The 13,424-nt window shown below is 41.7% G+C and overlaps 1 protein-coding gene across 3 annotated transcripts in view; it reads right to left on the bottom strand.

Annotated features, from left to right (window-relative positions):
* Nucleotides 1–771: 771 nt before the first annotated feature.
* Nucleotides 772–13,424, bottom strand: part of stan (Protocadherin-like wing polarity protein stan) — a 403,445-nt gene continuing 390,792 nt past the window's right edge. The window contains exons 31-33 of one of the 3 annotated variants that reach the window (XM_053779307.2): nucleotides 10,965–11,337; nucleotides 2,475–2,664; nucleotides 772–1,607 (exon numbers count right to left, since the gene is read on the bottom strand). In XM_053779307.2, coding sequence (XP_053635282.1) covers nucleotides 1,580–1,607; nucleotides 2,475–2,664; nucleotides 10,965–11,337 — 591 coding nt within the window. In that variant the 3' untranslated portion in view covers nucleotides 772–1,579. The remainder of the gene's footprint in view (nucleotides 1,608–2,474; nucleotides 2,665–10,964; nucleotides 11,338–13,424) is intronic. The other 2 variants (XM_053779308.2, XM_053779309.2) reach the window with 2 other exon arrangements.

Below are 13,424 nucleotides of genomic sequence, written 5' to 3' on the forward strand. Positions count from 1 at the left end.
CCAGATACAGACCTCTCTGGAACGCTTTTTTTGAGCGACGGGTCCAGTGACTCTCAAACTGGTCATAGTGGCATTAAAAAACAAAGAAGGGAAGTAACCCAGGAAAAGGACTTGGTACCTGAAGTCATTATGGAGGGGGATTCCCCTTCCAAACAAACAACAGTACACCTCCATCCTCCCATCTCATCAACAAGTCTTCAATAAAGGTAAGTGTCATTTTATTGTTTTATTTTGCACGTCTCATTGTTTTCTGTGTAGGTAAATGTATATTTCATGTAAAAAAATATTTATTTTTAATACTTTTGGGTGTCTGGAATGGATTAATTGGATTTACATTATTTCTTATGGGGAAAACGAATTTGGAAATCGTCAGATTCGGGTATGGTCACTCTCACAAACGGATTAATTATGATAACCAGGGGTCCATTGTGTATCAGAGCTGGTTTCTTCTATTCAGTTTTTTCAATATACAGTACATTACTGCATAAACATTTAAAAATATACCAGAAATGTTGTTAATGGTGCAAAGGTGACATTAAAACAATATCAAAGATGGTCGACACCAACTCACTACCATTATAGTATGCTCCTCGCTTAACAATGTTTAATGATGCTGTCTTAGGAACGGAACTCTGTCGTTAAGTGAGGAGAGGCTGTATTTATGCAGGGATTCAGGGAAACCGGCAGGCTGGAGATGGGAAGTACAGTGCCTGCACTCTGAAGGCAGGGTGTTAATGTTCCAGTTTTATAACTGTAGTGTAAGCACACCTCTGGCAAGACAGTGATGGAGTGAACGATGGTGAAAGTTTTTCTCTTTCAGGCCATCCTACCTTGGTGGGAAACGGCCAATGTGTTGATAAAAAAAGAAAATTGCAAGCAAGATTTGAAAGTATGCTAGTCATGCATGCTGCATCCAAGGAATCCTCATGTCAATACAACTAATCACTGGAAATGCTCATTATCACACAAATGATCAGTACCTTGTACTTCACCTCAGATTTCTTGAGCTACACAGTGTTTACTATTGAAAGCAACAAAAATTGAAATGGCTACAAATAAGGACTAGTTAGTCAATTAAAATTCATTAACCAATGCATTCAACATATCAAGACTCATTGACTGGTATGACTATTCATTGTATTCAGAGCATAATTTTAAAATACATTTTGACATACAGTATTTAGTCAAAATTTATGATGTTTAAAATTCTATTTTTTGCTTTACTGCTCCTTGTCAGTACACATGCATTTATGTATGAAATTATATGTTCTTGGAAACCCATACAAAAAGACCTTACCATGCTTTTGCTCATTACCCTGAGACATGTCTTGAAATATAGACAAAATCTTGAGTAGTCCTGTGTCTTTTCTTGTGAGTTAAGAATATATATAATTATGTCCCAAACATTTTCAGCTTTGCCAATATAATATTCCAGTTGTTAATTAATTTTTTCCATACTTCTTGTCACTTGTTTTTCTTTGTGCTATAGGTGCTTTGACTGCCAAACGTCATTAGCACCAAACTTTTCGCCAGTGATGAGTTATCCATGCTGGGACTCCACGATGTCCCCTTCTATGTGTCAGACGGTGGTTTCAGTGCTCTCTTTGCTGCAAAAAGGACAAAGTTATTATCTTGCACCAAAACTCAATATCCTATGTAAACATTTCTAATTATACATGAACAGTTATGATTAAAAATGCTCTATATACAGTACTATAAGTCATGCTTAGTAATATCTTGAATATACAGTATTTCTATTATATTCATGAGCCTGTAATGGTAATCAGTAGTACAATGTACTCAAAACTACAAAAAAAAAAAATGAAAACCAGATAGGATATATACCAGTAAGAAAAGAAACCTTAAGCACAGGAAAGTATGAAAATTGAGAAGTACTGTACAGTGTTGTAAAAGAATGGAGAGGTTCATCTATAACATACTCAAGTATTAACTTGTGTTTTACATGCTGAATAAGGTCATTTACTCATATCAGGAAGCTTACTCATTTAAAAAATATACAAAACTTCACTCTTTTTAAGGCCAGTGTAGTTACATTGTATGTATAACTTTAGATGAAGTAAGCTTTGATATTATCCTTACCAAGTTTACCTTAATCTTCCCTATGGATGGCAAAGAAAATGAGACAGAATGTAATTACAAAGAAATTTAAATAAAATGCCCATTATTTTAATATAAACTTTGCCATTATTTTTGTAAAAGGGCAAAACAAGCTTTTTAAAAATGAAAATGTGGATCTAGAGAATATGATCTCCACTGTCCACTACCATAGGGTCTTATACATGAAATTTTGAACTTTTAACTCTTTATATTGTCAATTTTTATTGACATTATTAATTACTGAGCTGATTCAGTACCGGTAATAACTTAATTTTTCTCGATAAGAGAATGTGTATAATTTTGGCCTTTCAGAATATATCAGGATAAAAAGTCCTGTATTAAAACAGCAAGCTTACTCAGAGTCAGAGATGCCTAAAGTAATGGCGGAGATCTTGTGAGTGGCGACAAGGGCAGCCGGAAGGGTTGGGGGAGGCGAAGGTGGAGGGGGGTCGGAGGGAGAGATGTTGAGATTGTTTACTTCCATCGTGTTGTCCCCCCCACCTATACTGCTCACCACGGGTGCTGGTAAAGCCTCAGGACTTGGGTCTGTTGGCAGACACACATGATAAATGCAATGTTCACACCTTGTTTCTACTAGTAATTATGCCTCTCCTACTACATATGTATAGTATACTGCACTTCTTAAGCAGAGCTAGTCAAGTATTGTTATTATTATAATGTTTAAGAGGGGAGTGCTAAACCTGTAGGGGTTATACAGCACCTGGGGAATAGGAGGCATCCAAGGAAGTGGAGAACAAGTTAAGGTCCTTGGAAGAGTTAGCCAAACAAGCTGAAATGTTCTAAAAATAGATAGTTTTGAAAATTATCTTTAATGCACTACTATATATTTTTATGAACAGTGTACTGTATTTTTTTTTTTGCACCAAATTAACCTAGCACAAATTACCATAATATAAATTTACCTTAATCTCACCTAACCTATCTTAGGTCACCATAAATTTAATATTTTTCATCAACGAAGTATTTTAACCTTATATCCAGAACTAATTTTACAGCTACTGCAACAAAGAATGTACACTGATCATGAGGCAGAATACTTATTGCATTATAAGCCAGAATTGCATGCTATAGCCTAAAAGCATGACAAATTCACAGCCAGGATGGTATATGTGAATTTTTTAATACTGAGGATGTTATTTTACGTCATATTGCTTTCATTCTTTGGTTGTAGTTACTTTTAATTACTAAATATTGTAGTGAATAACTGTCCAAATGAATATACTGTACTGTACATGTAAAAAAAAAATTCTCATTAGCCCATTACATGAAGGATTTTGAACATGAAACTACAGTATACCATTTTATGTATGATTGGTAGCAAGAAGGGAAGATAAAGAGAGAGTAGTAGAACGAAGACGACGTTGGAGGTAAATTCTGCGTGCTCGTTGATAGAGAGGGCAGTCTAACAGAATGTGGCTAATCGATACTGGAACTTGACACTGCTCACAGAGAGGAACAGGGTGCCTCTCCATGAGATACCCATGAGTAAGACGAGTGTGGCCAATGCGAAGGCGGGAGAGAGTGGTCTCCCAACTTCGGCACTGATGACAAGAAGACGGCCAGTAACCTATGCTCGGTTTAATAGAATGAAGTTTGTTACCGAGCAGAGTTGACCAACGTTGTTGCCAACGGGTGCGAAGGTGGGTAGCTATTGCAGCAAAATAGTCCAGAAATGGAACACCTCGATAGGAAATTGGTAGGTCATATACTGCTGACCGCGCAGCAGTGTCTGCCTGTTCATTGCCCTGTACGTCGACATGACCAGGGACCCAACAAAAAACAATATCTTTGTTTGGTAGAGATACGGCGTAGCCAAAGTTGGATACGGAGAACTAGGGGATGAGATGTATCAAATTTTCGTATAGCCTGTAGAGCACTAAGGGAGTCTGAGACTACTACAAATGATGACACAGGCATAGATGCAATACGAATAAGTGCTGCAAGAATGGCATACAGTTCAGCAGTAAAAATGCTAGCTGAAGATAGTAAATGCCCTCGTACGACGCTGTCCGGAAACACTGCTGCGAATCCGACGCCGTCTGAAGACTTAGAGCCATCTGTGTACACAGCGGTGGCATGAGAATGGGAGTGGAAGTGATCAAGAAAAAGAGAGCGGGAAGCCACCGTAGGCAGTTGAGCTTTCGAGCAAGGGAGTGAGAAAGAACAGACCCGAACAGCTGGAACTTCCCAGGGGGGCAGGGAAAAGTGAGATGCTACATGAACATATAAAGGTGGTAACTGAAGGGAAGACAAGAGTGAATGTAGGCGAAGAGAAAAGGGACGGAGCAAACAGGGGCGGCGAACGAATAAAGAATGTCTACTAATATCGGTGACCATTCTATAAATGGAAGGATTGTGTAGATCGTGAGAGCGTACATAGTAACGAAGGCAATGGGCATCACGGCGATCAGACAAGGATGGAACATTTGCTTCTGTATAGAGGCTCTCAACAGGGGAAGAGCGAAAAGCACCAAGGCACAAACGTAAGCCTTGGTGATGGATAGAGTTAAGGCTAGAGAGAGTAGCAGGAGAGGCCGCGGAATAAATCTGGTCACCATAATCGAGTTTCGATAAAACGAGGGCTGAATGTAGGCGAAGCAGAGTTCGACGATCAGCTCCCCAGGAAAGATGAGCAAGGGTTTTAAGAAGGTTTAGCCGGCTGTGACAAGTTGCCTTCAGAGAGGTAATGTGAGGTTTCCAGGTTAACCGACGGTCAAAGAGAAGGCCTAGAAACCTGACTGTATCACGTTCGGGGATACGGGAGCCATAGAGATACAAAGGATGATCGGAGATAACAGAGCGTCTAGTGAAAGTAATTTGGTGAGTTTTGGTACTTGAAAATTTAAACCCATGTGTGGTGGCCCAAGTGGAAACACGGTCGACCGCATGCTGGAGAGAAACTGCAATAAGGCGACAGTCAGCGCCTGCACAAGCAATAGCGAAGTCATCAACATAGAGTGATGACCAAATATTGGGTGGAAGAACAGAGGCCAAATCATTTATAGCAAGGAGAAAAAGTGTTGTGCTTAGAACACATCCCTGAGGGACACCTTCAGCTTGGACGAAGTCCGGGGAAAGAACATTATTGACTCGAACACGGAAATGTCTGTCAGTTAAAAAGTTCTTAAGGAAGGATGGTAGATTGCCTCGGAGGCCTAAGGAATGGGCCTGGGCCAAAATATTATACCTCCAAGTTGTGTCATATGCCTTCTCAAGGTCAAAAAATATGGCAATAACTGAGTGATTATTCGCAAAGGCATTACGAACATACGTATCCAAGCGTAGTAAGGGGTCTATGGTAGAACGACCCTTACGAAAGCCATATTGACTAGCGGAGAGACTGTTGTGAGTCTCTAAATACCACATTAAACGTCGATTTACGAGGCGTTCCATCACTTTGCAAACTGCACTTGTAAGAGCGATGGGGCGATAGTGGGAGGCATCATGTCCTGTAGTACCCGGTTTGCGGAAAGGGAGAACAATGGCAGATTTCCACAGCTGGGGAAGAACTCCTTGTGCCCAAATAAGATTGAAGAGGTGTAAGAGGACTACAAGGGCTGACCGATGTAAATGTTGTAACATACGAATATGAATGTCATCAGGCCCAGCTGCCGATGATCGGCAAGCTGAGAGCGTTGCCTCCAGTTCTTGAAGTGTAAAAGGCACATTATACTGTTCTTCTCCGAGAGAAGAAAAGTCCAAGGGTACTAACTCTCTGGCAGACTTTGAGGAAAGAAACGAGGGGCATAGATGGAGCCCTCGGGAAATACGGACCAGATGTGTGCCAAGTTCAATGGCAACGTCGAGAGGGTTTGCTATATCAACACCAGTGACCCGTAGAACAGGAGCCGGGTCAGGAGAGTATTTACCACTCAATTTCCTCACTTTTTTCCAAACTGCACTCATAGAAGAAGCAGAGGTGATGGTGGAAACATAGTCTCGCCAACAAGTGCGTTTAGCTTCACGGATGACACGGCGAGCGATCGCACGCTTCTGCTTAAAATCAACAAGTCTCTCAGCGGTTCTATTGTACCGGTACCTGCCCCATGCAGCACGTTTCAAACGTACTGCACGAGCACAAGCAGGAGACCACCAAGGCACGCACTTCTGAGAATGCCTGCCTGAGGTTTGGGGTATAGAATGAGAAGCTGCGGTATAAACTGATGTCGAGAAGATGTGTAGGAGCTCATCAATGGAGGATGAAGAAGGAACCTCACTAAAAGCAGTGAGGTGTGAGTAAAGATCCCAATTTGCCCGATCAAATTGCCAGCGAGGGCTACGGGAAGGTGGTGAATAGGAAGGAGAAGTAAGAATGATCGGAAAATGATCGCTGTCATGTAAGTCTGGTAGAACAGACCAGGTGAAGTCTAGTGCAGTGGAGGAAGAGCAGACTGATAGATCGATGCAAGAGAGAGTATGAGTACGAGGATCAAAATGGGTGGGAGTACCCGTATTTAAAACATGGAGGGGGTGAGAGGCAAGAAAAGCCTCCAACTGAATGCCACGTGAGTCACAATGAGACCCCCCCCAGAGGAAATGGTGGGCATTAAAATCACCAAGTAACAGAAGTGGTGGTGGTAAGGATGAAACAAGAAAGGCAAAGTCTGGGATAGAAAATGCTCGAGAAGGAGAGAGATATAAAGAACATATTGTAAACCACTTATTCAAGTGGATACGGGCTGCAGTGTAATGCAGCGAGGTATGGACAAATAGTTGACAGTACGGAATATCATTGCGTAGAAGAAGGGCACTTTCATTAAAGGTCCCATCTGAGAAAGGATCCGAAGAATACAATAAATTATAGCCTGAGATAGGTTGGAAAACAGCCGAGTGTAATTTTGGTTCTTGTAAGCAAGCACCAACAGGGGAAAACCTGGAAAGCAACATCTGAAGCTCACCCCGATTACCCCTGAGGCCGCGGATATTCCACTGTAAATAGGCCATGATTGGCGATGAAGAAAATATCAGGAATCTGTAGGTAAAGGCACCTACGGACTAGAGGGGTTAGAAAAGTCAACGTGTGGTGGCATTGGAAGATGTTCAAGTAGCGAAGGAACGGAGCGTTGCGAAGAATGGGGTTGTAAAGATGGAGGAGAGGGAAGAGAAGGAACAGGAAGTGAATCAGTGTCCATTGAAGGTTTAGTCTCTGCAATATATTCTGAAATGGCTTCAAGTGTTTCTGAATTCAAAGATGTATGGGAAACCATATTGGAGATAGGAGGAGGAGGGTGAGTAAAGATTGGGACAGTAATGGACTGTACCAAAGTAGAGGGGGAGGGAAAAGTGTAAGGGACTGGAGATGAAGTGTGGGGGGGGACAGAAGAGGTAGAAACCTGGGAGGTGACAGAAGAGGGAGAAACTTGGGAGGGGACGGGGGTGGAAGGCATAGTACGAGGAGGAGGGTGAATCTCCACACTTGTAATAGAGCCAGAGAGAGGGGAAGAACTAGGTACAGAGACTGGAAAGGTAACGTGTGGAGGTGGAAGAAGGGAAGGAAGGGGCAAAGAAGATTTGAGCAATGTGGATTTTTTGGACTTCTGAGTAGAGGGGCGATTGGTATTAGGTGTCGTACGAGGTCTTGTCGATACTGGGGCTTGTGAGGAAGGACGTGAAGATGTGAGAACAGACTGAGTTGTAGTCGGGACGTCAGAGCCAAGGACAGCAAAAGGATTAGATGCCGTAGTGGCTATGGGAGGGGTAACAACAGAGGAGGCTGCAGAAGATGGGACCCCAGAAGTGGGGGGACGTTTGGAAACACGAGAATAAGAAACACGGGGTAGTCTCCCTTGGAGGCGGAGATGAGTAACTGCCATAGCATAAGGGAGACCTTCTGCCTCTTTGAGGCAACGGATTTCACGTTCATTTAAGTAGACCTGGCAACGGCGGGAGTACGAAGGGTGAGCTTCATTACAATTAAGGCAAGATGGAGGTTGACTGCAAGATGTATTAGAATGGTTGTCGGCACCACAGACTGGGCATTCGGCCATAGATCTGCAATATTTCGCTGGGTGACCAAAACGCCAGCAATTTCTACATTGTTGCGGTGTAGGTATCACCTTTCGAACTTGTAACCGATGTCCCGCGACATATACAGAGGACGGGAGTTCTCGGCTGTCAAAAGTTAAACGAGCCACATTGCAAGGGTAACGTCTCCGCCCCCGGGCAGGAAGGACATAAGTGTCTACTTTGAGGATTGGGAGATCCTGGAGTTCCAGCTGTTCAAAAATGTCATTGCCACATGACTGGAAATTCTGTTGGACTATGGTATGGGGCAGAATGACAGTACCACTACAAGAATTGAGAGAAAGATGTTTTTCAATAGTGATAGGAGTAGTATCGATATTCGAAAGGAGAGAAAGATCATGAGCTTGGGTAGCATTCTGGACAGTGACGATGCGTGTACCGCTCTTGAGAGCGTGAAATGAAATATCTCTGCCAACATGACGCAGGAGCGCTTTGGCAATACTATGGTCAGAAAGGTAGGCAGAAGAAGAAGTTGGTCTTAAAGTAAAGAATTTAGTCCATTGTGTGGTCCGAAACTGAGCGTGGAGAGGGAGTGCTTGACGTGTCGGTCGTTTCCGAGTAGAATGGGAAGGTAACGACGGAGCATCATCAGGAGATTGACGTTGGCGTTTAGGAGTAGGACCGGAGTTGGTCCGGCAGGAAATGGGTGGGCGATTCGAAAATTGCCGTACCGTAGAGGGAGAAGCCGGAAGCATAGTCAAAGGAGAGCGGAGTTCAGACAAATCGAAGGAGTCAGTCGAAGCCCCGGTACCTGAAGCGGGTGAGGAAACAGCACCAGTAAGAGGTACAGGGGCATCAGGAGTGTCCGAAGAGTGGTCTAAACACAAGGCAGGGTCAGAATGGGGTGCGGTATCAAGAAGGGGCCCGGGGGTAGTGGTTTCATGGACTAGGGCTGCCATGGTTAGGTTACTCCTTTGCTTTTTGTTTTTAAGAAAAAAAAAGAAAGAAGAAAAGAAAATAAAAATAAAAAAAAGAATAAAAAAAGGGGGGAGCGGGGAGGAATAGTTCCCAGGAGGAATGAAAGGGCCGGAAATCCCCCTCCGCGCCCAAGAGGACTCGACACCGCTAGTAGCGCAGATGCAGCATGGAACCCGTGCCATACCCTACCCTTCATGCCAGTAAACCAGCAATCTGGGATAGCAACCTCACATCTGCCGAGCTACCTCGGTGGACAAAAGAGAGGGCGGCCGGATATCCGCCACAAAGCATACCTCCTTCAGCCACCACCCCCGGAATCCGAAAGGTGGCTTCCAGAGATACACCCGTCGCCCAAAAGACACCCAAAGCCACTCCGGGATACCGGAGAGGGATCGGGACATCCCTAGGCAATCCAGATTCCACGGCAAACTACGCCACCGCCAAGAAACCTCAACGGAATGGGATGGACCCCGGTGTCCTTTCCCCTACCTAGGAACTAGCGCGCCTGTGGGAGAAATCACGAAGGCTAAAAAGAGGAAGGGCAAAAGGGAGGGGTGAGGAGGAGGAGGAGGAATGGAAAAAGGGGAGGATGGGGAGGATGGGATAGGGGAGGGGAGAATGGGGGGTAATTAGGTTCGGTCTGAGGAAGAAGACCGACAGGGCTAATTCCTCAGACCAAGAGCCTCTTCACCACGCCAAGGAGCCCCCCTTGAAGAGGAAATGTTCTAAAAATAGATAGTTTTGAAAATTATCTTTAATGCACTACTATATATTTTTATGAACAGTGTACTGTATTTTTTTTTTTGCACCAAATTAACCTAGCACAAATTACCATAATATAAATTTACCTTAATCTCACCTAACCTATCTTAGGTCACCATAAATTTAATATTTTTCATCAACGAAGTATTTTAACCTTATATCCAGAACTAATTTTACAGCTACTGCAACAAAGAATGTACACTGATCATATGAGGCAGAATACTTATTGCATTATAAGCCAGAATTGCATGCTATAGCCTAAAAGCATGACAAATTCACAGCCAGGATGGTATATGTGAATTTTTTAATACTGAGGATGTTATTTTATGTCATATTGCTTTCATTCTTTGGTTGTAGTTACTTTTAATTACTAAATATTGTAGTGAATAACTGTCCAAATGAATATACTGTACTGTACATGTAAAAAAAAAATTCTCATTAGCCCATTACATGAAGGATTTTGAACATGAAACTACAGTATACCATTTTATGTATGATTGGTAGCAGGGGGAGGAAAGTTAGAAAAATAGATATTACCTGCAGAAAAACCAGAAAAATACATTTGAAAGTACAGACTTAACTGTTGAAATATACTGGTCCCATCATGACATGTCAAGAAATAAAATAAAAAAATTTGTAGAGTATTTTGGATTGTAATTTTCAACAGTGACCACAACAATTTGAACGGCAAAAGATTAGTAACAAAACACACATTTCTGGAAATGTTGGACAGTTATTACAGTAATGTACCTCGGTGGAAGTTTGTTAACATTATTAGAGTTACGTTGGGTTTTGTACTCAATGATAATACATATGAACCTGGAATTCCTCTAGCATATGCAGTATGATAACCTTTCTCTTTTAAATATTTATTGCCTGCTTTAGTAAATTTACAATCATAGGCTCATGATAGTACAATGATGTCTATCAATATAATAACAATAATTTAAAATAATAATGGCTGCATGTCATGAAGGGATCAGGAGGTAGAAAGCATCGTATGAGGATAATTATACTGTGAAGCAAAATAAAAATCTGACCTGTAAACTGATAACTGTTTAAATGTTTTTGGATGAACTAAAGGTAAAAAACTTGTTACTGCCACCCATGGTGATTAATACCTTCTGCCAAATTATGAAGGAATCTCTTTTGACTCTGGGGTGTGTAGATAACTTGCTGCTGTTGATGGGTAGATGGAGAGTATCGCTTCTTGTCAGCACTATCTACACTTGTTCTGCTTGCCCGAGACTCTGTTCTCACTACAAGGTTTTCTGGTGATGTTCGTTTAATATCGTGAGAGTAAGGATTTTCCTGTAAGTAGGAATTATCATGTGTGCGCATCTGAGATGAATCTGGCGAGTAGCTTCTGGTGTCTGGCGAGTAGCGTCGAGAATCTACTGTAGAAAACTTTTTGGGATCTGGAGAATATCGGTGCTTTGTGCTTGGTGAGTAGGTTCCAAACTGGTTCTCGGCAGGAGAATATCGACTGCGAGCCTAGAAAAAAAAAAAAAAGATAAAAATATACAGTGGACCCTCTCTACTCAAACAAACATGATGTGCCAGAACTTCACTGTAAACTCTTTTGTGTTTTGCAATTTTTTGGTGTTTCTTTATAATATTTGTATAAGTCACCATGGGGCCTATGAAGATTAGTGATAATAGCCAACCAAAAAGAAAATTGGTTGGGAAGAATTTGTTCGATACTCGATCGGATTGGCACTTGAACAGCCTTCTGGAATGAATTAAGTTTGAGTACTAAGGTTCCACTGTAGTAGTAGAGTGCATAAGGCATAGCTTCTATACAAACCAAACTACAGTGGAACCCCGGTTTACGATATTATTTCATTCCAGAAGTATGTTCAGGTGCCAGTACTGACTGAATTTGTTCCCATAAGGAATATTGTGAATTAGATTAGTCCATTTCAGACCCCCAAACATACACATACAAACGCACTTACATAATTGGTCGCAATGGGAGCTGATCGTAAACCGGGGGTCCACCGTATTTATCTGCCCAAAATGCCCAGGCATGAAAATGGCTTTCTTTGTACTTAACTAATGAAAATTGTAAATACACACTGTAACGTTGCAAAGAAATAAAATCTTTATCCTTCTTTTTATCTTTAACATAAAAATGCATGTACAGTAGACCGTCGATTAACAAGGTAGTTACATTCCTGAAAATGCAGTGTTAGATGAATCTGTGTTAAAGGAACTGAAAACCTCATGGGAAAAATAGGGTTATGCTCTGGGACCCCCAAAAAGCAAAACAAGTTTTTTTTAGATCTCCATGCAGTTACTGTTCATTGTTGTTATGTATGCTTTTTATGTTGCCGAAAGCTATAAATGCAACAGAAATAATATTTACCTTAAATTGTGGTTGCTGGTGATTGTTGATGATTGTGAAGGGAATGGAGAGATGCTGTGGCCCTACTGAGCTGAGGTGGATGGTAGTCAAGTCAGTTCAGTCATGTGAGTCAGCCAAGTCAATCAAGTGAGTTTGTCAGTAAATCAGTCAAATCATTCAGTAAATTGTCAAGTTAGTCAGCCATAAACTCTAGCCATGTCCATGAAATGTGAATTACTTTTAAGTTTATTAACTTTGTCTTGCCACTTCCTGCATCACTTGCATGCCTCCTGGTGCCATGGTTCACTTGGCATATGCAATATATGGTGATGAAAAGACCAAATCCAATTCACAAACAGTGCTGTGTATCGTACTGGACGTGTGTACAGAGCACTAGGCAACTAGGCCTCCCTCGCAAAGACAATGGCCTGACCCAGAGTCAGACTGCCTAGTGCTTGACTAAGAAATCGTAATGACACGATTGCAAATAAACCATGACCGCGGGTTCAATCCCGGCCGGGGGTATGGTTTGGTTTGCCTAGTGCTTATTACATAGAGGGGGAAAATCCCCGCTGTCTAGCTTATGGCGTTGAAATTTTTTTCCTACCCTCAAGCGCAACCATATAAAACAAATTTTATGAAATGTTAGACAAAAATATGGCAATAGTGTAATGGAGAAAACGTGCAAAAAGAATCCATGTTAATCAATGGTCTACTGTACAGTGCTTACACTTTTTTTTTTTTTTTTCAACAAGTCGGCCGTCTCCCACCGAGGCAGGGTGACCCCCAAAAAAAAAAAAAAGAAAATCCCCAAAAAGAAAATACTTTCATCATCATTCAACACTTTCACCACACTCACACATTATCACTGTTTTTGCAGAGGTGCTCAGAATACAACAGTTTAGAAGCATACACAACATATCCCTCCAAACTGCCAATATCCCAAACCCCTCCTTTAAAGTGCAGGCATTGTACTTCCCATTTCCAGGACTCAAGTCCGACTATATGAAAATAACCGGTTTCCCTGAATCCCTTCACATAATTATATATTTTAAAATACTAATATACATTAGTTCATGAGAACATGGCCCAGTCTAAGACTAGGCTAAACACATTACAGAAGGCCTGGACAAAAGCATTAACAAGCTTCACATTAAGTAAAATACACAGGAGGGATCCACTTTATGGCACTTTGCTTTACAGTGATTCGCTAATACAGACACTCCAAATTATA

This window comes from Cherax quadricarinatus, chromosome 29 (assembly GCF_038502225.1).
Source record: "Cherax quadricarinatus isolate ZL_2023a chromosome 29, ASM3850222v1, whole genome shotgun sequence".
In the NCBI taxonomy this organism is placed as follows: domain Eukaryota; kingdom Metazoa; phylum Arthropoda; class Malacostraca; order Decapoda; family Parastacidae; genus Cherax; species Cherax quadricarinatus.